We start from the raw sequence: 26358 nt of genomic DNA, 5'->3' as shown, positions 1-26358 counted from the left end.
TCAATTTAATATAATGACGTCATCGATGACGTCATCATTCCAAATTTTGTTCTTTGTCATATACACGCTTTGGTCTAAGTACGTGGTAAGTTTCAAGTCCGTACATGCTGTATTTTTTGAGATAGCAAAATAATTTTTTTTTCGACCTCGTGTACCATTTTCGTTGTGACGTAGCTATGACGTCACACATTATATTTTTAGAATGCTCTTGAGTTTAAAAAAATTTTATGCATTGGACATTTTTTCATATTTTATTCACTTAGGCTCTAGAGCCCAAAATAACATGATTTGTTACTTTAACTTCCGGTTTCGACCGGAAGTAAAGGTCAAATGGGGTCACGTTGTGCACCGCATTTGTAGATCTTTATAAGAGGTTTTATGTAAAAAAAGAATCTTGAACGTAGCTCTTTTGGTTTTGAAGATATGATTTTTCTAATTATTTAAGGTTTATTTCACGTTTATTTAACGTAATGACGTCATCAATGACGTCACCATTCCAAAAAAGTTGCGGTGCCGTCTACTCACCGAGGTTGATGTTCATGAGAAGTTTCAAGTTCATACAAGTTTCAGTTTTTCTCAAAATTGGCGGAGAACGTTCAGGCAGAAGAAGAAGACGGAGAAAAAAAAAAAAAAAAAAAAACTTAACAATAACAATAGGTTTTCGGCTAAAAGCCGAACACCTAAAAAGCGATAAGATTTTTTTTAACTTATTGGTACCACCTGAGGTGGCAAAATCTAAATACATTTTGTTTAAAGGTCTATGTCTATGGATGATAAATTGTGGTAGCAATCTCAGGGTGGTAGCTTAGTGGTAGTAAATGGCCACATTTTAAGCCTAGTCGGAATGAGCTTATTGTGCAAATCCTTAGCACCCTTTGTTTTAACTATTTACAGTTGAGTCTTCCATATTCTCTCTGGGTATTATCTGTATTTAAAAAGGGGTTCCAGGTATCTGCAAGTGTTGTAAACAAACTGTTTACGTGGCGGAGCGAACACAAATCTACAATTTTATTAGCGATGTTTACACATTATCGACACAATCGCTAAATATGCAAGATATGATTTTGGCAGAGTTGACCCGAAAATTCATGTTTAAATTCGAACTAGCTAGACGCAAACGAAACATTACCGAAACTTTTACTTTCGTATACATGTGTACATTGTATACGGAAGTAAAAATATTTTTTTCTATAGAGCTACATATACTGTTCCGGTGTGGTAAGTTTATACATGTACAAATACATGTTTTTTGTTTGGGGTGATTTATTTTATTTACATAGACTTGGGTCAAGGTATAATGGCTCTCATGTTACTCTATACCGATCTCGTGATACCGCTAGCTCGTGACTATGACATAAAGTGGAGCAATAAACGATGCTAGCGTTTTGCTTCAATGCTATCGTGGCCTCGTACAGTTTCATAAAGCCGCTATCCAAAGCGTTTGGAGGGGGAGACCATGCGTGCCCGCCCCGAGTGGTCTCCCCATCCAGTCCCTTTGGATTGCGGGTCTACGAAGCTGTCCAAGCCACGAAAGCACTGGCAAAACGCTGATAATACCAGCCCGATTTGGGAAGAGGGTATCCCCCCTCGCCAAATGTTCCCATACATTAACACACTGTTTTCATCTGTACATGTGTAGAAGTATCCCCCTCCCCCAAATGAAATCCTCTGAGGAATTCTTGAGATTCATGTCACACAAAGAAAACACCACCGCGGTACACCCAGACTTGACTCAAGTCCAAATCCCTTGGGAGTCCTTTTATTTTCAGTCCCATCGCCCCAGAACATCAGAAAACACCCCAACCTGTGTCGCATTGGGACCACATCAGCTACATTTTGACGGCTGATATGTTTAGGGACCTCTCGCACGAGAACGGGACTTGAATCAAGTCTAGTGGAGCTGCAGCGTAATGTACAAATTATCACTTCATGAAACGAATTCTTACTTTCCATTAGATTCTCAAATTGGTTAACAACCATAACATAAATAATATTTTGTTCTTGAATTTTGAAGCTCTGCTTCTGATCACAGCGCTGGTTCGATTCCGGCTTGCGTCCTTGAGCAATGTGCATTACCATAATTATGATCTGTCCTTCGGGTGGGACATTAAGCTGTAGGTCCCGTATACTAGCGTTGGTAGTTCACGTACCCATAACGCATATCACTTACCATGAAAGAGAAGGGGGTAAACCCATGTTTTTCTGATTCACATTTAATTTGCAAGCACCCTTGTTTGTTGGAATACTATACATGTACATTCTTTTTGTAATAGTTTAATAATAATAAAAACGATGCCATTGCTTCAACATTGGTTGATATTATTGTAACAGTTCAGAATAATTAAGAGATACAACAAGGGGGTTAGTTATAATATAAATAGTTTAAAAAAATGTTAAGACATAATTTATTACAAAATGCGTGCTGGTATATAAAATTATATACAATCCGTAATGCCTATCAAATAAACCTTTAACAATCAACAAAATGTGTCTTAGTTATTACAAGAAGCACATATAGTTTCGGATTATTGAAGAAATGAGTTGACTGCGGTGGAGGCTATTAATTTTGTTTAGTATAAAGGGTGTATTATTTATTTATTTTTTAATAAAGTTTTTATGTGGGGTATAATGTACATGTACAGTGGTAATATTTAAAAATGGACAGATAAAATTGGTTCAAAATTGGTTTAGACTGGTCCCCTTGCCTCTAAGTGTGAACGTCAGAGCTCGGAGACCCGCATGCTCAAAACTTGTGGAGATTGTTTTCTCATGTCTGCTGCCACCTAGCGTCAAGCTTCGCATCTTTGTACTATTTCATGAGCAAAGAAATCAGTCGGCTGAAGGTACACGTTGAATATAATTTAAATTACGTTTAATTAATAATAACCCGCATAAAAATAACACTTGTAGGTTTTAATGTTAAAAAAAAAACATTCTTAAAAATTTCTTTTTTTTCTAAAAAAAAAATACCAAAGCGAGTTTCAAAATTCACTGAAAACGGACTTTGGAGTTAGGGTCGTGTCACATGAGGCAGTTTACAGGCAACCGGTTCCATGCAATCTCAAAGAAAAGGCATTCATCTTTGAATATATATGTAATCACGATTTCGTATTGGGATCGCAAGACATTGTTTGACAAGTTACTCATGTGCTGCGGAAGTGGCCCTGTATAGTGGATGTCAGGATACTTCGTATAATACCTTGTGCAAGCTACGAGGTGACTTCGGCATTTCGTACCTAAGGCACTGCAGCTGGTTGCCTCCTAGTTGCCTGCAAAATGTGCCTCTTGCGACAACTGTCAAGGCCTTAGACAATTTGAAGATTTGAATTGTGGATTCTCATGCCAACGGGCCTTGCCTCCGTGGCGGTCAGGGCAGCCACGTTGATACGTGACAAAATGAGAGCGAATGAGCGGTAGAACGGGTCGCAGAAGGAGCCGATCAGCGCCTTGAAGATCATTCCTGCAACACGTAGGAGGATGAAGAACACCTTAGAGGCGGGTTGCAAGACGTAGATGGAGATCACATTGAGTAGACCGAAGATTATTGCCCAGATGAAAGATAGGATGACTCCTAGGATGATACTGAAGAGGCTGTAGACTACAACCTGAGGAGGTCGAGTAGATTTAAATGGTGTATTTTTTTTAAAAAAAGTAAAAAAAAAATAAAGAATTTAAACATCAAACCAAATCTGCCTCTAGTGTCATAACGGTTGCCCCTATACTCTAAATTCACCGTTATTAAAAACGTTTTCGTCAAAGGCACTGTACACGTTTGGTATTAGTCAAAGAACTGAATTCTTACTTGGTGAATCCATCCCAATATAAATGTATGCATAAAATACAGTTGTAAAAGAAGGTAAAACACCTTTGTTGCAAAAATTTGTGAGCTGTTAACCATCTAAGTGTTGAGGTTTTTTTTTTTTTTTTTTTTTTTCAGTTACAGGCAGTGGACACTTTAGTTAATTGTCAAAGACCAGAATTCTCACTTTGTGTATCTCAATATATGCATGAAATATCTGTGAATATTTGGGCTAAATTGGTCATCGAAGTTGCAGGAAAATAATGAAGAAAAACACCCATGTCGCATACATTGGTGTGCTTTCAGATGCCTGTTAACCTCCAGTGTTAAGAGGTCTTTTAAAGAATACTAACCTGTGTCTTATTGAAGATCTTTCTGTTGATGTCAGTGATGGACGTGAATATGTTGTAGTCATCTGGTGCAGCGAAAACATCGTCATATTCCAGCTATACAATGGAAACAAAACAGAATAAATTCAAGTGACAATAAGGGGTAATTGTGATACTGAAAGTGCCGTCTAATTTCTCAAAATACAGACCCACTTGTAGTGCAGGATTATGCTTGTTGGCGCTTGGGACTATAAAGAGCGTTTGCGTATAACTTGGGGACAGGGGTGTGACATCCCCCCACCACCCCCAATTTGCGTCTTTGCTCAAATTAACCACCGCCACCATTAGTTGTTTATGCCACTAGGATTTTGTCCCCGTATGGCACGCCCCCTCCCCGCCCGCCGTGTGTTTCTCCCATAGGATGTTGATTCTAAAGAGGGCGCTATTACACGAAACCTCCACGCAATCTCGGAGGGGTGGGGGGGGGGGGCCTTGCTTCACCGAGTGACAGTAGCACACGTGGGACTTTGTGTACGTTTACATCGATTGCAGCATTCGAAATAGCAAGAAACGGAAGATGATTTGTGAAGTACTCACTTTATATTAATTTTCTCAACAAGTATTTCGAAACGGTTTCTCTGGATGACTTTTCTTGTACTTGTGTAAAAAAAATCGTTTAGTCAGTAAGCTATAACTATACACAAAGGTTGTGTTGTAAATTGTTGTATAGACGATGTGACATCTGACGTCACACGAAAACCATAACATGATTCGTGCGCATACCGCCGTGCAAAACCTTTGTGTTTTGGCAGCCAGCTAGCAAGTGTACACAATCTTACCATGACTACGTTTCTTTTTGCCCGGCGAAACATGACGTATACAGTGTTTTGTCAACAGAGGGCGGTTTGAATGTAAACATAGGTCACATCGTCTCAGCCAGACTTGTTACCCTTCGCTGCCAGGCACTTGTAAATACATAATTATTGTCCTATTTTCCATGTACATATAGCACGACGATGCACTTGAGGCAAGGAGTGAGGAAGCAATTTTCCCAGAACCATGTGACTGTCGTTTTTAGTTCTGTTTGAACATAACTTTAACCACCTGTAAATGTACACCGAATAAACTCAGTAACTATCAACTTCAAAACTATCTCGTATGTCACTGCCTGTACTGTAACTTCTGCATGGAGTTTTGTATTGCTACATGCTCTCTGCTTCCACCAACTCGGTTATGATTTTTCAAACCTTTAATTGAGGTCCCATATCGTAGATGTCAGATTCAACCGAGGTCTCTATGTCTGCAAGTTTTGCCCCGTCGGTCTCGATCGCCAGACCTGGCTTAGCGTCGCTGTCTGTAACAAGATTTGAGGAAAAGGAGAAGAAGAAACAATCAAAAATTAGTGAAGAAGTAAAATTATCATTGTTGGGTATATGCGAAGTGACTTGTGCATGATATTTGGGGTACGAAGTGACTTGTGCATGAAATTTTGGGTACGAAGTGAATTGTGCATGATATTTGGGGTACGAAGTGACTTTGGGAACGTAGTGGCCGACATCGACATCAAGTAGCTTAGCACCAAAAAATTAGCTTTTCCGAATAAGGTTCAATCAATCAATCTGGCACCATCTTCAGGAGGACGGTTTGGCTCCTCATCACCCGTGGGATCTTTGTGCTCTTCGGTCTTTCATGTATAGACCTAGAAGGACTGTTCGAGATGATACTTTTTCCCATATCTCCCTTGGCCTACCCTATCTATTTTTCCCAGTTACTGTTTCAAGAATATGATGTGTTTTGGAAGTCTGGTGTTTTCCGTTCTCACTATTATGTGGCCAAACCAGGCAAGTCGGGTATAATTATTGTAAACGCACGAGCTGATCGTATGGTCTTTGGTTGTCAACAAAATGTCATGTCAAATTAGTGTACAAGTACTGGCTTTGGCTCGTTACCTGCTTAATTTTCTAAGCTAAAAAATGTTAAGCAGATTCTTTGCATATCTGAAGCCAAGTGTGTGAATGTCTTTTTACTTCATGTGTCATTTTTATTTGGCCCTATCTGCTATTTTTGGATAAAAAGAAAGGGGGCATATCGCAAAACTTGTTCCGTTGTTATGTTGCTGTTGAATTTAAAATGAAACAGAATGTTAAATTTCCCTCATATTACCAGTGTAGTGTCTTGCCTGCCAGGAAACGCACTGGAGTGTAACATGCACACTCTTTTGTCAACAACGGTTACACGATCAATAGGTACGCTCATGGGTACCGTAACACATTATTTGTACTACGTGGCAATTCTAGCGAGAACCGTGCTTTGTTAGGGGTGTGGTCCAAGCCTTCAGCAGCAGTAAAGTACGGCACCGGCCGGGAGTCCCTTATGACAATGAGAGCCACAGTCCTTCTCGCGCTAATAAGGGCAATATTCTATACCTTTATTCTACACATTAAAATTATACCATCATTCCCCATGTTCTCATACTTTAGTACAATATTTGTCTCTTATTATAGGGGTATACACCGTGCCCCGGCCGTAGCACCAAATACTGGACACTCCACTGCGCGGCGCCTCAAATCCATTCATGTCACTTCATGTTCTTTGGAGTGTTAATAACTATAGTTAATAACTATTATACACAATCATATTGGCACAAAGCGTCGTGTTCCTTTAAAGGCATGGACACGTTTGGTGATAATGTCAAAGACCAGTACTCTCACTTGGTGTATCCATGTGTATCCCAACATGTACATGTATGCATAAAATAACAAACCTGTGAAAATGTGGGCCCAATTTGTCATCGAATTTGCAAGAGAATAACGAGAGAAAAACAAACACCATTATTGCATAACTTTGTGTGCTTTCAGGTGCATAATAAAAGGCTTCAATCAGCTGAAGTATTTTATTATTTGAGTGAGAAATTACCTCTTTCTCAAAAACTACCTTACTTCATAGGGAGCCGTTTCTCACAATGTTTTATAATATCAGCAGCTCTCCATTGCTCGTTTACAAGAAACTTGGTATGCTATATTATTATGTAATTACCAGTGCCCAGTGCCTTTAACACATTCCTTCCATTCTTCTGAGTTTTGACCCCACGGATTAAAAAACGAAAGTTTTGTTGAGAACACTTTTGATAGAAGCCTATGCCTTTATTTAGATGAGAGGGTATTGGATTTAGTTTGTGCATAGATAGAGAAAGGTTTGGGGTTGATGAAACCGCCAATCGGACAAAACCCCACACGGGTGGACACACTTCTAATAAAGGCATTATGTGCCCGCTGGGCATCTTAATGGTATTAGGGTGTGCCTGCTGGATACTGATTGTACATGTATAGTGATGTATAACAAATACTTGGTAGGACACAATGGCATACGCCATGGGGAGTTTGGTCTATTTCCCACCATCCACACCCTCCTCTCTCCACAATATTGGGTGCGTTCGTTTAGCTTCCCTGGGTCGACCCCAGTGTTTGACGGTTTTGTTTTCCAGGACGAACGTGTGCAGATAATTACCCACGTTCGTCCTGGGGAAAAAAACGCCACACACCGGGGTAGACCCAGGGCAGCTAAACGAACGAACCCATTGACTGCAAGTAACATGACAATATGCAATAATATATGGACTGGTGTAAAATGCTATGGCAAAAACAAAACAAAATGTTGTAAATGCAAATCAGTTTTTGAAGGTCATAAACCAAGTCCTACAAAAAGGGCAGGAACGTGCGTGTAGTCGTAATTACCAATAACTCATGTGTGCGAGAGCTAGCTGTGGTCAGACGTTGAGCTCCATTAGTACGGCCAATAATTTTTCAGTTTACACCAACTTACACCAACAAATCCCTTATGTTTGTTGCTCGCCCCCAACCCACATCTCTCCCACAGGAGATGCATCACCACCCAAGTTAGACAGAATGGTGAGTCCAAGTGAAAAGAGCACCAGAATCAACCTCTGGTGTTTCTGACCACCAACAGAGTGTGGGTCCGAGTCCCGATCGTGGCACTCGTGTCCTTGGAGCAAGGTACTTTACCACAATTGCGTTGTCTTGCGGAACTAAAACACAGAAGTAGAACCAAGAACACGTATATCGTAGACCCCGGTGTTTCTGGTTCTCGGCCAGCACCCTAGTTTACAGGTTTTCCTTATACTTGCGAACTACAGTGATTAAGTTCACTTATACGAGGAATCCTTAGTTTCACTACCAGAAGTACATGTAAACATTTATAGTTACAATGAGCTTGGGAGATACATACTGTCTCATCTAAAGGGAAATACATACCGTATACAGGAAGATACATACTGCCAGCTACAGAAACTCTATAGTAGAACAATGTTTTGTCTTTCCAAGAAATCTTGTGGTCCGTGAATACTATTTTTATAAGGGTTACAACTCTTGATTGAAATTTTCTTCCATATTATTTGCCAAAAATATTGGCTTGACACTGTTAAACATTGCCGCAATTAAACCAGGCTTAAACGTGCCTGCACATTGAGATACATGCGTGTTTCGCATTAGCCTATAATACGCAATACGCATACAAATCATGAACTGTTTGTTCATTTTAAAAGGACAATAAAACTTTATTGAGTTTTGTGTACCTATCTCACTGTCTTGGCATTTTGTTAATGGACTTTGATACTCCCAGAAGGGCATCTTCAATAAGAACAAATAATCGTGTTTACTTATAATGTTTGACCACAACTTATAGTACATGTTATGTGCTGATATATAATCATAATCAAATAGTGTATCTAAGTGAATTTGATTTGTTAATACTACAATGAATCGACGAGCGTATATAGACAATGTGTTTGCCGCCGCACCCCATATTGCTGCTGCCTCTCACATATGAAAAGAAATGACGAATCCCGAGGTCCCTACTCCACTCGAAAGGGAACTATTTTCTATACACGCAGTGGACCCACCCCAAGACGTCCTTGCCCCATGGGTGATCCCTCTCTTGAAATCTGGACTGTTTTTGAAAAAGTGGATGGTGATCCCTAGTTTCGGCCCTGTCACGTGAACAAGTCTTTTGAAAAAGAGTACCGGCTCCCATGCTCAATCTTTTTCAAATTAAATCGTTTTGCCGTCTTCGTTAATCTGTATACACCTGTTACTATTTTTCCAGAATTAAAGTCCTCACCGGCTAGGGAAAATCATGTTTTAATACCGTGCATTTCGGGGTTTTCCCTTCAGTTTTTTGCAAAGTTTTGTGATTACACTTTCCAGATACTATTCGTCCAAGGATACCCAAGGGATGGAACGACCATTTTGTATTTGATGGGGTCTTTAAAAAGAAAGTGGCTCTCAATTCCTTTCAAGTGGGTGTCCTTGTCTGAATGTCTGATTAACGGACACCTTGATTTTAAACAACGTGTTTGGACAAAAAGGATATGGAGTTTTGTAAAATGGGTACGAAGTGACTTGGGTACGAAGTGACTTGGTACGAAGTGACTTGGGTACGAAGTGACTTGGGTACGAAGTGACATTGGGTAGATTGATAGGGTTTGGTGCCACTATGTACAGTGCGTGTGGAGCTTTAGGGTGGGTTTACGGTTATTATAAATCATAATAGTGTTTTGTTTCCACCGAGAAGTTGTCGTACCATTTCAAACTTAACTTTATACAATGATTCCATGCTTACCTTTGTCGGCCATGTCGATACTGATGAGTGATGTTGCACGCGGAATTATCGTGGCACCGTTGCTTGATCTGACGCTGGGTTGCCCGCTCGGAACCTTTGTGTGACTGTGGTTCGATCAGACGCTAGCTTGGCGACTGGGTACACTGGTGTCACTGTGGGTCGATCGGACGCTGGGTTGCCTGCTAGGTGGCTCACTGGAGCTAGATATGATACTGAGTGCGGCGGTCGGAGTTGCACTAGGGCTCGATTGTTTAGATGCTGAGTCCCCCATAAAGTGAACCTATTTACCCTATGGTATGCTGCTAGGTAACTATATAACTGCTCGGGTATTTAAATGCACCAAAGTATTTCTTATGCCAAATCAAGTCGCCACTCAACGTCTCAAGGTCCAACCACATCTTTTTATGAATGATGCAAAGAGTCTTATTACGGAAGCTTGCACGAGAAGAAAGAACTATCCCACGCCACCCTTCCACACAAAGATTCATTTTGAATCTCGAAAAAGTTCTATCTAAAAAGCTATTCTCTACATGCTTTCATGGGAAAGGAGAAGGTTGGGATGTACACAATGCTGCTATCCAAAGACGCTTGGATTTCCGTGCATGACAATGGTGCCCTGGGAACGTTCTGCTATATTGGACTAGTAGTAGGATTATGCATTTAAGGATTAGCTCTATCTATACATGTACGCTAATGGATGGGGGTTTAAAAAAACACACACATTCACATACATTCTTCTGTAAACATTTAGGTAAGCTTGCTTTACTTAAAATGACGTGGTTTACTTTGGACATGAACCAAACAGTAAATATATACATAAAAGAAACTCTATTGACTTAAAGGCACGGGACACTTTAATAACCGTCACTATATGGTGTATCCCAAAATATGCATACAACAACTCAGTGCAAATTTGGACTCAATGTTGGCCATCGAAGTTGCAAGAGAAAAGTGCCAAGAAAAGCACACTTGTTGCACAAGTTTGTATGCTTTCAGATGGTTAACGTTATTCAGATACTTCAGGCCTGAATCCTTTTAAATTTTAGTATAGAAAACTAACCCTTTCTACAAACCTACGTTATACTTCAGACTAGGGGAGTGTTTATTACATAGTTTGCTCTCAACAGCGATCTCCATTGCTCGATACAAGTTTGATTAATATGCAATACTTATTTTGAGTAATTACCAATGGTGTCCGGTGCCTTTAAAAAGTCGTACCGTCAGTTAAAGAGCGTTTTATAAAGAAGTACTTTGCTATATATGGTCGAAACGTCAGGCCAGTGAAAACCCTTTTTCTGTTTTATTTATTTGGTTATACAGTAATTACATTTATATATGTCCATTTTGTCGGAAAGCATTTTTTCAACGGCTAATTCTATTGTCTAACTTTTATATACAACGTACATCGACCACCATTTAAATGTGACGGCCATATACAGAAACTTGTTTAAAAGTACCCTATTTTTCGGTTAACAAATACAAAAAAATCCCCTTCAAAACCGACTCTAAAAAGGCCGATTGTTGTATACAAAACTTTAGGTCGTGCTTTGCTGTGGCGGACATTCACTTTACTTTGCACAAATGCTACGAAGGTCAACTCCACAGGTAGAGTCTTAATGATTGAAGTCTTTAGTTCTTTCCTATAGGATCGTCTACCCGTTGTGACATCTTGACCGTCTTAATGGTTTCTTAAAGTCATGTCACAGAAGGCAATTTACAGGCAACCAGCTCCAGACGATCTCAAAGAAAATTCATTCACGTTTCAGTTTCTTTACATTGCCATAGTAAGTTTCAGGTAGTGTCTCTTATTGTGTTGCCGAAGTGTTTTTCGTTTCAATTACTCAATCATATAAAAAAACAGCCTGTGTGACTTTGCCTTCGCACCCAGAATGAGCGTTAAAGGAGTGGATGGTTTACTTGGAATGATTGTTTGTTGTTCGCATTTTATTTGATGTTTTTGTCTGTTCACCAATTTTGCCATATTATTCCAATTACCCTTTCCTATGATGTATTCTAATCATATTCACGCAGCGTATATTTAGACAATTTCGGTTAGCAAACGCCATATAGAGAAATGCGATGCGTCACTTCGCCACCATCAACCCCAATATAGACTCTGTATACTACTTCGCAAATACATGTTTGCGCGCACTATGGCAGCAAAATAAAGTGCCTGTCGAGGCCAATTTTTAAGCTTGTAACAATAACAACTTGATAAGCCAATAAAATCTTGTTTAACAGAAACGTGTTACCAGCCATAACATCCATAAAACGTAACTGGCTCCCAACTAATGGGAGACTTTGAAACGCTAGGTGGCAGCAGACTTACCAGGTAAATTTCCAATTGTTTACGTAGATCTGAGCCTGCGCACATTACCGAGAACAATGGATTTTACCTGGTAAGTCTGCTGCCACCAAGCGTCCCAAAAGTCTCCTATTGTTTTGCTCAGCAAAGAAACTTGCTAAGCAGTATTTCCAGCTAACCAGCTTTATGAAAGTTGGCCCTGGTATTGATAACTTTATGGTATGGCTAACTCGGCGTGCAGTTAACATAATACATATAGCATGTGAAAGATCTATGGTCAAGTGTCTTGAGTTTCCCCTGGTTCCCTGTTTCAGTAGGTCACCTCAGCGTATCTAGGTCCAGGTTGCCTTCGTCGGGCTACCAGCCACAACATGAAGAACACTATTGCCTGCAGTACAATAATCGCACTGGACAACCCGAACAGAATCAGACGGAATCTTTCGATATCGTACACTTCACAGAATCCTCGCTCCCCGCAAAGGGTGTGCCATACCAGACACGAGGAATCGATGCAGGTTCCGAACAGCACCGGGAATGGTAGTGACCCTGGGGAAAAACAATAAAACAAATTTGACGAAGATTTTGGTGGCGAATGTGTTGCAATATTTCTACTTTAATATTAATTCTAACAAAGAAATAGCTTTAAATAAGCTACCATTAGTGCTTTAAAAGCTGTTGTCTCCCTGTAGTATCCTTTAAATCGTTGTACTGTTTTGCTTATGACAAATACATTATTGATCAACCCAATTAAGACCTTCAAGTATTACTTATAGTGTAATTTCATTCTTGCTCATTAGTAAGAATTTATACAGAATAACTTACCTAAGGTCAGGGCGAGGACACGGCTCAGACCAAGAGCAAAAGTTTTGTCTTCTGGATCGACGGAACTATAAATAAAAACAAGGTAATATATTACAAAGCAGTAAAATCCATCGTAAGATAAATTGTCAGTTTCACCATAGTGATTTGCATTGTGGCATCACACTTTACTAAGCAACTATGATTGATTCGCAGTTACGATCAATCTTAGCTCTTTGTGAAATCGTCCCCAAGTAAAGGTGTAGTGACAATGAGAAGGTGCGATTTAGTGAACATCTTGTTGTGTTGGACACATTTCAAGCATCTTCGAGGATGAGCCGAGATTTGTTCGATGGGAAAATATTTAAAGGCAGTGGACACTATTGGTAATTACTCAAAATAATTATCACCATAAAACCTTTCTTGATTACAAGTAATGGGGAGAGGTTGATGGTATAAAACATTGTGAGAAACAGCTCCCGCTGAAGTGACGTAATTTTCGAGAAAGAAGTAATTTTCCACGAATTTGATTTCGAGCCCTCAAGTTTAGAATTTGAGGTCTCGAAATCAAGCATCAGAAAGCACACAACTTTGTGTGACAAGGGTGTTTTTTCTTTCATTGTTATCTCGCAATTTCGACGACCGATTGAGCTCAAATTTTCACAGGTTTGTTATTGTATGCATATGTTGAGATACACTAACTGTGAAGACTAGTCTTTGACAATTACCAATAGTGCCCACTGTCTTTAATAAACCATGCATAAAATCAACCACCATAGTATGGAATATCTGATGACCCTCTGTGGGGCGAGACACCCGGATGTGTGAAATTTGAAATGGATGCCCATCTTTCAGCGAAATACTTCTGCCATTTTTTATTTTGATGACCTCTGTTCAAGGAGACTTCTACCGTGACCTCTGGTCTAGGTGATGACCTTAACAGTGACCTCTGGTCAAGATGATGACCTTTACCTTATTATGATGATGTTTCTAGGAGAGCCGATGAGTCCCGTAATGAACACCCAGACGGCTGCCACGAAGACAAAGATGACGAAACTTGAGCAATCGGACTCACAGTGGCCAGGCGTTAGCGATGGGGGCGTGGTCGATGACTCTGATGACAATGGTAACTCCAGACAAGAACACCCTGTGTAGGTCTGTGCGTTAGTACGAATCAAATTTAGAATAATTATGGTTGTACCGAAAAAAGGTAGATCATAGACTTTTTGTTCAACGTAATGCTGATTAAAATGTAAAATTACAAAGCAGGTACAATCAAAGTCAGATGTCAAAGTCTCAGCTAATTAATACGGTGTGTACTTGCTGAGAAAATAGCCCTGGTATTTTTACCAACGTCGACGCCGTCCACGTTTGGCAAGGTAGCAGCGGGTACCAACTACATTATTTCTGGTCGCAGCGTCCACAACGGACACTAACCTTCAAAAATCTGAGAAATGGTTCACAGAGCGTGGATTGGAACTACAGGCTTGTACTAGCCATGATGGGTAGTGCATGGGATCGAACCCTGACGAACCTAAAGGAATGTGGGTTTACCCCGGTGTTTCTGGTTTCTTGCGAGCACCCTTGTCCTCAGGCTTCCGTGCTGCAGTTTATAAACGTCGTGCAATTTTGATGCATCTTTTGTATTAGTGTTAAATAGTAATGTTAAGCGATTGTCATGTTTCCAAAAAGATTCAAATGATGCTAAACGATTGTTATGTTTCCAAAAGGCTTCAAACGAAAATTTATTTGTCAAAACGATCTTTACGTGCCTCGTTTTCGGTTGCACCCGTACATCCTGCATGGCAAGGAGAGAAATAGGTGATACCATCCGATCCACAGTGTGGAATGAAGGCGGCTTCAGGATCACAGAAACAGTCTGAATTACACGGTGCGTCTAAACTGACGCTTTCTAATCTGCAAGTAGAAAGTTCAAATATGAGAATTGTGCCGCCATCTCAAATCAACAAGTTACATTTTGGTGAATGCTGATTTTATAGAAAACATTGTGCATAGCTGAGACATATGGAAGTCTCAGCTAAATGCAGATGACAGTGTCGTCTTCTATAAAAAAAAACTTACTAAACACTGAAAAGTCTTGCTTAACAGAAACTGGTTTGCCAGCCAAACCCTTTCATTAATTTACATTATTGCAATTGGTGCTCCACTTATTGTTTGCATACCGAAATTTGTCAAGCAGTATTTGTTGTCTTAACAGCTTTATGAAATTGGTTCCTGTCTAACAACTATTACTATTATTGGGGCAAAGTTCAACTTACTCAGTTCCCTGGTAACCAACAGTCACGCCTGCCGTTGGTAAATTGTGGCATCCAATAAGCATTATAGTGATAACGAGGCCAGTGGACATCAAAGCAGTGACCCATCCTAGCATGGCCAACCCTCGTAACTTGAGGCCGAATACCTTGACTAAGACACCGCCGATAAGTGAACCCAACGCCCAGGCTGGGATGATGGCAAAACCTGGTGGCAAACAAAGTCATTTTAGGTTGCCTATTTATATTTTTATTTTGAGAAATAGTTTTTTTTGGGCGCTATTTTTTATATTTTTTTTTAGGGAGGGGCGAAGTTTTAATTATGAGCCACATGTATGGAGCTCCTTAATGTTTACAAGGTGCTGCAGCTCGAAGCTACTGCCTCCTCCAGAACCAAAGAGGCACACCCTCTCTCTTAGCGACAAGTGTAACTAACTACGAATTCAAAAGGTCACAATGTGAAACACATTTGTGAACATTCCTTTCTTCAATCATCTGGTTATGTTTTCCAGAAAACCACCTAATAATGGATTGTTGTTGTCAGTTATTTGTGCTGACTCAGTTCTGCTGACGAGCAGAGTACACAGTTCGAAACGTCGACACCACTCCGGCTCTTTACACACCCTACATATGATAATAATGGTTGCACACACAAGTTCACCAATATTAGTTCAATAGAACAAGAGAGGTTTGCGGTAAAACCATGCGAAACTCTCTTTTGAGTAGTGTTGGTTCAAGAACCGAATTAAAGGAACACGTTGCCTTGGATCGGTCGAGTTGGTCTTTGAAAAGCGTTTGTAACCGTTTGTTATAAAATGCATAATATGATTAGAAAGATACTTTAAAAGTAGAATATAATGATCCACACAAGTATCTTTCGAAATTTCGTGGTTTTCCTTTTACCTCGTCGACAAACACGGTCGGCCATTTATGGGAGTCAAATCTTTGACTCCCATAAATGGCCGACCGTGTTAGTTCGCAAAGTAAAAGGAAAACCACGCAATTTCGAGGCAAATGTGTGTGGATCATTGTATTCTACCTTTAAAACATCTTTCTAACTATATGCATTTTGTAACAAACGGTTGTTAAACGCTTTTCAAAGAACAACTCTTCCGATCTAAGGCAACGTGTTTCGACCCATGGACTGATCGTTCGCGGGAGAAGAGAAGGCGACCAAAGCGTGATCGACCCGTTTAGTCGTCAACCACCGGTTTATTTCAGAACCAACACTACTCAAAAGAGATGTTCCCATGGTGTTTCCGCAAACCTCTCTTAGTTTTGTTTCAACCATGCAAAGGTTAAATCCTACTTCTCATCCATACACAAATTTACCAAAATAAAAAAACTAATAGATACCGAATATATTGCCAGACGTGAACACGTCGATGCTGAACTGGTCTTGCATGTATTTTGGGAAGAAGGTGAATAGTGAATAGAAGAGGGCGTTCTCCGTGATGTACGACAGACAACTCAGACGGTAAATTGGATTCTTCAGAAGTCGCCATACTGAACGAGGCCACTCTGTGAAAATTAAGACAGAGAAAATGTTGAGGTGTCTATACGATGTCCATTAGACCCTATATTATGCACATGATGTAATTTATGTAGGTCGCCCTTGCCTAAAAAAATGATGTTGTTCATTGGCCAAACCTGTGAGCAGGCAGCTCGTACAAATCTGTGCGTTTCTATTGTTTCGCGTCATCATTTTTCCAAGATGGCGGCTGGATGATGCCAGTGCGTAATGTCCATTGTCAAGACTCCTCTTGAACAGTTAGAGCGAAACCCGGGGTCAGAATTGACCCGGATTCCGGATACCGGGATACCTTACCCACATTTTAATAACTGTTAAAATAATAATGTTATTTATTAACCGTCAGATTCTGCGGCATTTTGACCTATTTCTGGGTAGTTTTAGGTTCCATGTTACACTGACCCCTGGGTCAGTCTCCACCACTGTACCCGAAATCCAGGTCAATTTGCAAGGCCGGTCCCTGTCTTTACAGGGCACCAGTCTTCATGTACCTTTGAGAGCCGCAAGAGCTGATGTCCCAACCTTCGTCCCGTCCTTTGTTCCCCTCTCTCTGTTGCTCTCCTCGACCTCCTTGATATCAGCATCCTCCTTCCCACGGCTCATGGGTAGACGGTTTGGGAACAAGAACAGAATAAACGAGAGCAGGAAATACGCCGTTGACATAATGATGAACCCCAGCCACCAGGCACCTACCCAGCCGTAGTCGTCTGGGGTGAGGGTGATCTCACTGACATCTACACGGTTGAAATCTACCCAGATGCCCAGCATAATACCGGCAATTGGGAAACCAAGGATACCACCGATCCCATAAACGCTGTCGAAAATTCCTGCATTGGGTAAAAGAAACACAGAATAAATAGCAAAATATTGTGTGTTATCCCTCTCTCTCTCTCGTTTGACAAATATTTATGGCTGGTATCCCGACAATTTCTGCTTAGCATTAAAATATTCAGCAATGTTTTTATGCTTAAGCAGCTTTATGGAATTGGGCTCTGTCCCTTTAGGCTTAGCCGCTGTTTCATGTATAGTTATTGCCCGCATCCACCCCTTGCATTTTTGTACCCACTCACCTTTATGTTTGGGGTCCATATATAATGATTGGTTGGATTTTAATAAAAAAAACAAAAACAAACTAGACATTAGGCGTTTGTGAACAAACACAAAGCTGTTCCGTGTTCTTTTGCTTTGATTTTGTGTTAACATTACCAAGGAGTCTATAACTGAAAAAAAGTTTGAAAAATACTGTACAGTGTCTTGAGTTACGGTGCCACTTCATGGGGTCACGGTATTACCTAAGGCTAATCTCTAACGCCCAAGGAGTCTGTAACTAAAAAAAGTTAGAAAATCGGTTGTGTAGTTCTTGAGATATGGTGCCACTTCTGGTTGACCCGGAAGTAGAGATCAACTTGGGGTCATGGATTTTCAAAGTTTATTTTTAATGCCTTAGGAGGATAAAACTGAACAAACAGGTTTGAAAATCGGTTGTATAGTACTTGGCGTATGGTCCCACTTCCGGTTCACCCGGACGTAGAGGCCAGCCAACATGGGGTCACGAGTTTTCACAGTAAATATTAATGTCAAGGAGTCTGTAAGTGAAAACAAATTGAAAATCGGTTGAGTAGTTCTTGAGATATGGTCCCACTTCCGGTTGACCCGGAAGTAGAGGTCAAATTGAGGTCACGGTTTTTCCAAATTTTTCTCCTATCCCCAAGGAGTCTTATAACTACAAACAGTCGACATTCTTAAAGAAGAATGTCGTCTTCCTGTGATAATTGATCTCGGAATGTCGACATCCTAAAAGTAGGATGTCGTCTTCCTGTGATAATTTATCTCGGGATGTCGACATCCTAAAAGTAGGATGTCGTCTTGCTGTGATAATTTATCTCGGTATGTCGACATCCTAAACGTCAGTTGTCATCTTCCTGTGATAATTTATCTCGGGAAGTCGACATTCTAAAAGAAGAATGTCGTCTTCCTGTGATAATTTATCTCGGAATGTCGATATCCCGAAAGTAGGATGTCGTCTTGCTGTGATAATTTATCTCGGGAAGTCGACATCCTAAAATTAGGATGTCGTCTTCCTGTGATAATTTATCTCGGGAAGTCGACATCCCGAAAGTAGGATTTCTTTTGTTGAAAGAATTTTACTTGTATACGTTTTGTTAACTAGTATTACATTTCCAACAATATTTCTAATATTCATGGTCATAAACTACGTTAAACTAAAATCATGGACGAAACAAAATGTCCCACGTAAAACTCCATAAGGTTTGGAACATAATGGTCCCGCAAGTTCAAATACGCGCGAGACTTGCTTAGTCTACACAGAAGGTAATAAATAATTTATTACAAGCAATTGCAATCGTACAATAATAGAAAAAAACACTAAAAATCAATGCAAAACACATGTAGGGGATGGAGGGGCCCATAAAAAGCAAACCTTAACGAGTACGGACCCCCCCCCCCCTTTTCTAACGAAGAAAGCAATGTAAGCATTCTATTAAGTGGGTGTAATCTTATGTAGCGGCAAAACAATTCAAATTTACAGGAAGAACAAACACAAAAACAGTTAGCGTAAAATAAAACTGAACCATATATTTAAATGAAACAGATAAACAAAATACCCAAAATAAATACTAGAGAAATTGGTTCACGGGTTCGTTGAATAATGTGGCGATAACAACTTTTATCCTTTTGATCACCATCAGCCCCATGTATAACTAGACATAAGAATTTGTTTGATAACAAATTCGAGGTGTTCGGATTTCTGGCCTGAATTAACGAGCCATCACTTTTTAAGTTTAGTTGACTGGGGAGATAGTGAGCTATGCTGTGTGTTATTGTGAAAACAAAGTGAATAGCTATTAAATAACCTTTTTTCTAAGCGTTTTTTAGAACTTCCAGTTTAGACAGGTGAAAAGGTCAATACAAGGTCATCAACATATTCTTTTTTGTGAAGTATGTGGAGCCCTTTCATATGGTGTATACTGTCGAGATGGCTTGTGTAGTTAAGGAAATATGAATTTATGAATATTGACGACTGTAGAAGAGACTAGATTTAACCGAAGGGAAGGATTAAGTGACAAAACGCTTTGAGCAGAAACTATACAGGAAGTTGCAGCACACTTGGGGTTTGTATAGGTGTAACACGTTGTACGTTGTACATACGGTTTTAGTGCTGTACCAATGGGGATAATACGCAGGTGCGCTTAAACGACTGGAAATAAAGGTCAAACAGGGGTCATGTCAATGCAAAAGTTTGAGCACGGTCAACAATTTGCAAACTGATGCAAACATTGTGAAAATATGACGAGCAGTTGTTGAGATAGGAATGTTTGAAATTTTGTTAAACCTGAAGACCACAAGGTCAAATTGGGTTCGCAGTTGTGGGTGACCTTTTGGATGAAGTTTTGGTCGTAAAAAAGCGTTGGTTAGATGAAACGTAATGACGTCACCATTCCAAAAAAGTTGCGGTGCCGTCTACTCACCGAGGTTGATGTTCATGAGAAGTTTCAAGTTCATACAAGTTTCAGTTTTTCTCAAAATTGGCGGAGAACGTTCAGGCAGAAGAAGACGGAGAAATGAAGGTTTGTCATATTAAACTTCAGCTTCCGGTTTGACAGGATTTAAAGGTCAAATGGGGTCACACTTTGTGCAAAACATATAGAATTGCCAGAGAGCTCAAAATTGATGTAATGATTATTAATGTACCACGTTTCATTAATAAGATACACAATTTTGTATGTACAAACTTATACTTCCGGGTTCGACCGGAAATGAAGGTCAAATGAGGTCACACATTGTAAACATTTGTAGAATCGTCGAAGGGCCTTAAAATTAAGTTATTATATTAATACACAAAATAATATTATTCAGATACGATTTTTTATAAAACAAACTACTACTTCCGGTTTCGACCGGAAGTAAAGGTCAAATGGGGTCACACCCTGTGTAAGATTTGTTTAATACTTCATGACCTTTCATATGGTGTAAAGATCACGTATGTAGCATATCTGATTCTGGAGATATGAGTATTTTAATAAAAAACTTCAATTTAATATAATGACGTCATCGATGACGTCATCATTCCAAATTTTGTTCTTTGTCATATACACGCTTTGGTCTAAGTACGTGGTAAGTTTCAAGTCCGTACATGCTGTATTTTTTGAGATAGCAAAATAATTTTTTTTTCGACCTCGTGTACCATTTTCGTTGTGACGTAGCTATGACGTCACACATTATATTTTTAGAATGCTCTCGAGTTTAAAAAAATTTTATGCATTGGACATTTTTTCATATTTTTATTCACTTAGGCTCTAGAGCCCAAAATAACATGATTTGTTACTTTAACTTCCGGTTTCGACCGGAAGTAAAGGTCAAATGGGGTCACGTTGTGCACCGCATTTGTAGATCTTTATAAGAGGTTTTATGTAAAAAAAGAATCTTGAACGTAGCTCTTTTGGTTTTGAAGATATGATTTTTCTAATTATTTAAGGTTTATTTCACGTTTATTTAACGTAATGACGTCATCAATGACGTCACCATTCCAAAAAAGTTGCGGTGCCGTCTACTCACCGAGGTTGATGTTCATGAGAAGTTTCAAGTTCATACAAGTTTCAGTTTTTCTCAAAATTGGCGGAGAACGTTCAGGCAGAAGAAGAAGACGGAGAAAAAAAAAAAAAAAAAAAAAAAACTTAACAATAACAATAGGTTTTCGGCTAAAAGCCGAACACCTAATAAACTTCAAGAGCTGACGATTGCACTTTTGGTATTGTCATTGTTAAACTCCGGTTCCATGGTGTGCTGTCTGTTACCCTCCACACATAGATTTTCTTGTGAATAGTAGCTGTGTATGATTCATGGTTCGCTGAACAACGTGGCAATAACAAACTTTTATCATTTTGAACTGAATGCTTGATTTATTATCTAGAGGTAAATGCTTGAGGCCAGTAAGAGTATTGTGCACGTACACCATGTAGTTTTTGTTGAAAACCGTTCGCTAACAGCCATTTATGTTACTCTTTGAAATAAAATCAGAAAATGTATAAGTTTGCTTGTTGCATAAAATTAAATTGAAGATGATGCCTGAATTGATTTTTACAATCAGAGTTGGACTCTTAACTGACGTGTTGGACTCCTTGAACACTCCAAGTGGTTCAATAGGTAGTGCAATTCCATTACTTATGCTGATGTTCTCATGATGTCAGCATCAACAGGAAGTTCCAACAACTTTGTCCCCTTGTACAATTAAATATGCAAATATGGGTCACGTGGTTAATTAATTACGATTTTAATTTTTTTGGGGGGGTCGCTGGTTTGATGTTTGATCTATTATAAGTTGATTTCACAGAACTCTTAACCACCAACGTCTGCGCTTATGATCACCATTTTTCGCTTACTGTGTTTTTAAACATCATCGTGTCATGCATGCACACAGGTTATGTTGGGCTAACATTTGAGAAAAAGAAAAGGCAACACTATCGATATAAAGATAAGAATCAAACTTAAATATTACAAAAAGAAATATATTTTTAGTTTTGGGGGATAAACAAATATTGATTTCGGACGGAGATTCGAACTCGCAATTCTCAGATGTGTAGTCGCGACTGATGAACACTAGGCTAGAAGGGCACGATGCAAAAAAGGTGGGTTTTTACATGTGTGCATCAACAGAGGGGATTATGATCCGGCGAAATAATTCTCGTTTCATGATTTTGCGACCATTGTCACTAAATATGAACTGCTAAAAACGCCTATAACTATTAAGAAGGGTTGAAATGTAGTATTAAATGCCTTTAGGGGTTTTTGACGACGACGTCGATGTCGTCAAAAATCCCTATCTAATTACGTACGTTCGTTTTAACGAAAACCCATGCACAGAGTAATTGGTCCAGAACGCGGTTAGAAAAACAAGGACAAATTTAACGCACGTTCTAACGAAAATCCTAAATGTCCGTACTTTGTGCGTGTACAGAGTTATGTGTCCAGAACGCGGGTAGGAAACAAAATACTATAGACTCCTCTCAAGAAGTTAACAACTCATATAGGTACATACTGTGTTGTATTACCAAATAGAATATTTCACAATAACATGAAAGTGACTGCATCAAGTTTACAAATTAAAAATTCAAATGAAGATCACGTGGTTAATTAATTAAGAATTTTGACATTTGTGACATTTAGAATTAAGCTTATGTTCTAAGCTTCAATTTGATATTATGATTTAACTCTTTTGACCTTGTGGTTTGGGAGATTAGGAATAAACAAAAAACGTGTACAAATGCAATGGGGTTTTAGGCGGAAACAAAGAATAATAATAAAAACAATAAAAATCTAGACGAAAACAAAACCTGTTCCGACGGTAGTTCGGAACAGCTAACAAGTTCAGTTCCATGGGCTTGATTTTACAAAGAGTTAAGACTAGTCTCATCTCGAATAAGGACGAATTACTCGTCCTCTTTAACTTAGGACTAGCCTTGAGTGTTTAATAACCCCTAACGAGTCCACACTTTTCTTGACCTACCTGATGCCAAGGCCGTTGTTCCTGTACTCGCGCTATCATCAATATAACACAGTGCAAGTGGTATCAACGGCCCAAAACCTATACCGACCAGAAGCTCTGCTATAAGGAAGATGATGAAAGTAACATTGTTCTCAAAGAGAGTTTGGCGATCTTCATCTTCGCAGATGATATCTCCATCCTCCTCCTGCATGGTGGGCCCTGCTTCAAGGGCGCACAAACCGGTGTGTGTCCCTGAGTCGTTAAGCGCGGACGGACCTAGCAGCGTGGACAACGGTGGCTGGTACGGGGAGAAGACAAACTGAGGCAAGGTGAACATGAACATTCCGATGGATAAAATGATCCCTCCAACGGCAATCCACACCGGGCGACTGCTGGTTGGCCTGCCCCCGAAATGCGTCACGACGACGGTCGAGACCAGAGAGCCCGCGGTGAACATGGTCGTGATGAGGCCGAGCTCGGCGATGCTCAACTGGTAGCGGGTCTCGATCGTGGTGAGTGACGCTTCAAAGTTGGAGGAAAAGAAAGCGATTAAAATCATCTGCAGGGAGATGATGGGAATGACGAGCTTGATGGAAGCAAACCTTTGGAGCCATCTTGGGTAACCGAGAAGAGAACAGCCGCACTTTTCATCCTCTGGTGTTTCATTTATACTTTGGAAAGTGGCCATTACGGGATCTCCGGTGGACTCTTTATCTGAAGGTGTATTTTCATCCATTTTGCAGATAAACTGGTTCCAGGGCTGCTGAAAGTTCACGCAATACAGAGATAAGTTAAAAGTTAAATAACAATAATGGCAATCAGAGTAATGTCTGTCGGGTTGTGGTTCGTTTGTTTGTTTTTGTAAGATGCACACTGTTTAATTTTCATCTTCTTCATAATACGAAAGGACGTGCTCCCTTTCACCCCTGCTACTCATCTCATAACAGGCCAGCCCCCCCCCCCCACACACACACCACTCCATACAACAGCCCAACTGTTAATAGACTTGTGGACAAGTCGCTAAATGTTTGTCGCGGTGATAGCGAAACGGCTCTCTCACAGCTATCTCGCGAGACTGCTGCTCTTTTGCGAGACTACTGTACTCACGACTACGGCTCTTTTTGGACCAATATACATGCACAAGAATTGCAGTAGTCATTTCATCTCATTTCACGGCAACAACAATTCACTTAATCCACTGAGCAAATACACGGACCTTGGGGAAAAACAAACAAGACCGGGACACAAAGAAATGAGTCCATCCGTACTCTCCGTTACATCTCTCAAAGTTACCTTTCGATGTTTTATTTGAAATAAAATTACAGACATAGGTTTAAATTATGAACTGCGACCTGTTTCATAAAGCAGAAAATACTGCTTAGCAAATTTCTTTGCTGTTCAAATACTAGGTGTGGCACCATGAGTCACCCCACTTTGGATGGTAACCTATATCTGCTAAGCAATACTTTTGCACCGTGGTGAATAAGTTCGAAAGGTACCGGTAGACATAACAAGGTGTAGCTCTAGTGCGATGTGAAATGACAAAACAAGGCATTCTATGCAAAATTGTGTTTTGAGAAACTGAGCATGAAAGTTTGATCGCCTGTGTGCCATTCCCTAAGCCATTATTGTGAAGCTTAAGTTCTGCAGCGTAGTGTGAGAACATGTCTAAAGTTTTAGGACTACTCTAGCAAAAGAAGGTCAAAGTAATTCAACATTATTGGTTTGTCAGGAGCCATTTTATTGTGCAACCTGGGCATTATAAACAGTGCGCCTACTCTGCTCGCTAGTATACACATAATGAATGTTTATGAGTGCAATGGTGCGAATATGTTCATGAGTTGAAAGATGGTATACACATAATGAATGTTTATGAGTGCAATGGTGCGAATAATTATGTTCATGAGTTGAAAGATGGAATGTTCTATTCAACGAGGCGGAGCCGAGTTGAATGGAACATTCCAGCTTTCAACGAATGAACATATTCGCACCATTGCACGAATGAAAAACATTCATTATTTGTTTTATATAACATCCAAGTAGAACTTTGTCATTTTGATTGAAAGAAACAACTTGCAAAACAAACAATTTCAACTGTAGAAGCCGAATGCTAGTAATTTTACTATGCCTTCTTGCAGTAACACCTGCGCTGCGTTACCAAAGACACGCGCACGCAGTGATGTTTTTACTCAGCTTTTTCGTTCCATCCGAAAAGTACCATTGCACGCTGGCAGCGTGCCAGCGTGCAATGGTACTTTTCGGATGGAACGAACAAGCACGGCGAGTGACTCAGCGTGCAATGGTACTTTTATTTGCTATCACGTGACGGACAATCCTCCAATCAAATGGCAAGGATCTGCTTGGGTGTTATATAAAATGTTCTATTCAACGAGGCGGAGCCGAGTTGAATGGAACATTCCAGCTTTCAACGAATGAACATATTCGCACCATTGCACGAATGAAAAACATTCATTATTTGTTTTATATAACATCCAAGTAGAACTTTGTCATTTTGATTGAAAGAAACAACTTTCAAAACAAACAATTTCAACTTTAGAAGCCGAATGCTAGTAATTTTACTATGCCTTCTTGCAGTAACACCTGCTGCGTTACCAAAGACACGCGCACGCAGTGATGTTTTTACTCAGCTTTTTCGTTCCATCCGAAAAGTACCATTGCACGCTGGCAGCGTGCCAGCGTGCAATGGTACTTTTCGGATGGAACGAACAAGCACGGCGAGTGACTCAGCGTGCAATGGTACTTTTATTTGCTATCACGTGACGGACAATCCTCCAATCAAATGGCAAGGATCTGCTTGGGTGTTATATAACATGCGCTATTTACTCCCTCCATCCAGGCACACGATTTGGGACAAAACATATAATACCAGAGAATATGCAGGGTCAAACCGGACTGAATTGCAGAACATGAGATCTGTATGCAATTCGAATATTGTAAGTTCGTCATAACGCCATTATTTGCTGAACCAAAAATCTCAACCCACCCTAAAGGTGACAACAACATTGTTTATACTGAACAGGAAATTATTTTCGATGGAAACTGGAGTTGGATTTTATGTAAAGAAATATTATTAACTCACCCGCAAAAAAAGTTGTGTGCACTCGCTTCAGCAAACTCTGCAGTATATTAACACACGTTTATCCTTCAAAGATGAAATGACAAA

The 26358-nt window shown here is 39.9% G+C and overlaps 2 protein-coding genes across 3 annotated transcripts; both read right to left on the bottom strand.

Moving 5' to 3' along the window:
* Window positions 1–2229: 2229 nt before the first annotated feature.
* On the bottom strand, window positions 2230–9884 carry LOC117292135 (caveolin-1-like). The gene is made up of 4 exons (XM_033774062.1): window positions 9766–9884; window positions 5376–5482; window positions 4153–4245; window positions 2230–3605 (listed from the first exon to the last, which is right to left on the bottom strand). Exons 1-4 carry the CDS (start codon window positions 9776–9778, stop codon window positions 3306–3308), a joined length of 513 nt encoding a protein of 170 aa, XP_033629953.1. The 5' UTR covers window positions 9779–9884; the 3' UTR covers window positions 2230–3305.
* An 840-nt stretch (window positions 9885–10724) lies between these two features.
* Window positions 10725–26358, bottom strand: LOC117292940 (solute carrier organic anion transporter family member 2A1-like). Of its 2 annotated transcripts, none has more exons than XM_033775117.1 (9): window positions 26275–26358; window positions 23196–23937; window positions 17164–17499; window positions 16498–16662; window positions 15148–15349; window positions 14641–14785; window positions 13841–14025; window positions 12893–12957; window positions 10725–12616 (listed from the first exon to the last, which is right to left on the bottom strand). In XM_033775117.1, the coding sequence occupies exons 2-9, from the start codon at window positions 23908–23910 to the stop codon at window positions 12381–12383; spliced, it is 2049 nt and encodes a 682-aa protein (XP_033631008.1). In that variant the 5' UTR covers window positions 23911–23937; window positions 26275–26358; the 3' UTR covers window positions 10725–12380. The 2 variants fall into 2 exon arrangements, with proteins under 2 accessions (XP_033631008.1, XP_033631009.1); XM_033775118.1 differs by having other exon boundaries at window positions 23196–23934; window positions 26275–26335.

The sequence above is a fragment of the Asterias rubens genome, chromosome 7 (assembly GCF_902459465.1).
Source record: "Asterias rubens chromosome 7, eAstRub1.3, whole genome shotgun sequence".
In the NCBI taxonomy this organism is placed as follows: domain Eukaryota; kingdom Metazoa; phylum Echinodermata; class Asteroidea; order Forcipulatida; family Asteriidae; genus Asterias; species Asterias rubens.
The sequence above is the reverse complement of the archived record's forward strand: the minus strand, read 5'-3'. Positions and strand labels throughout refer to the sequence as shown.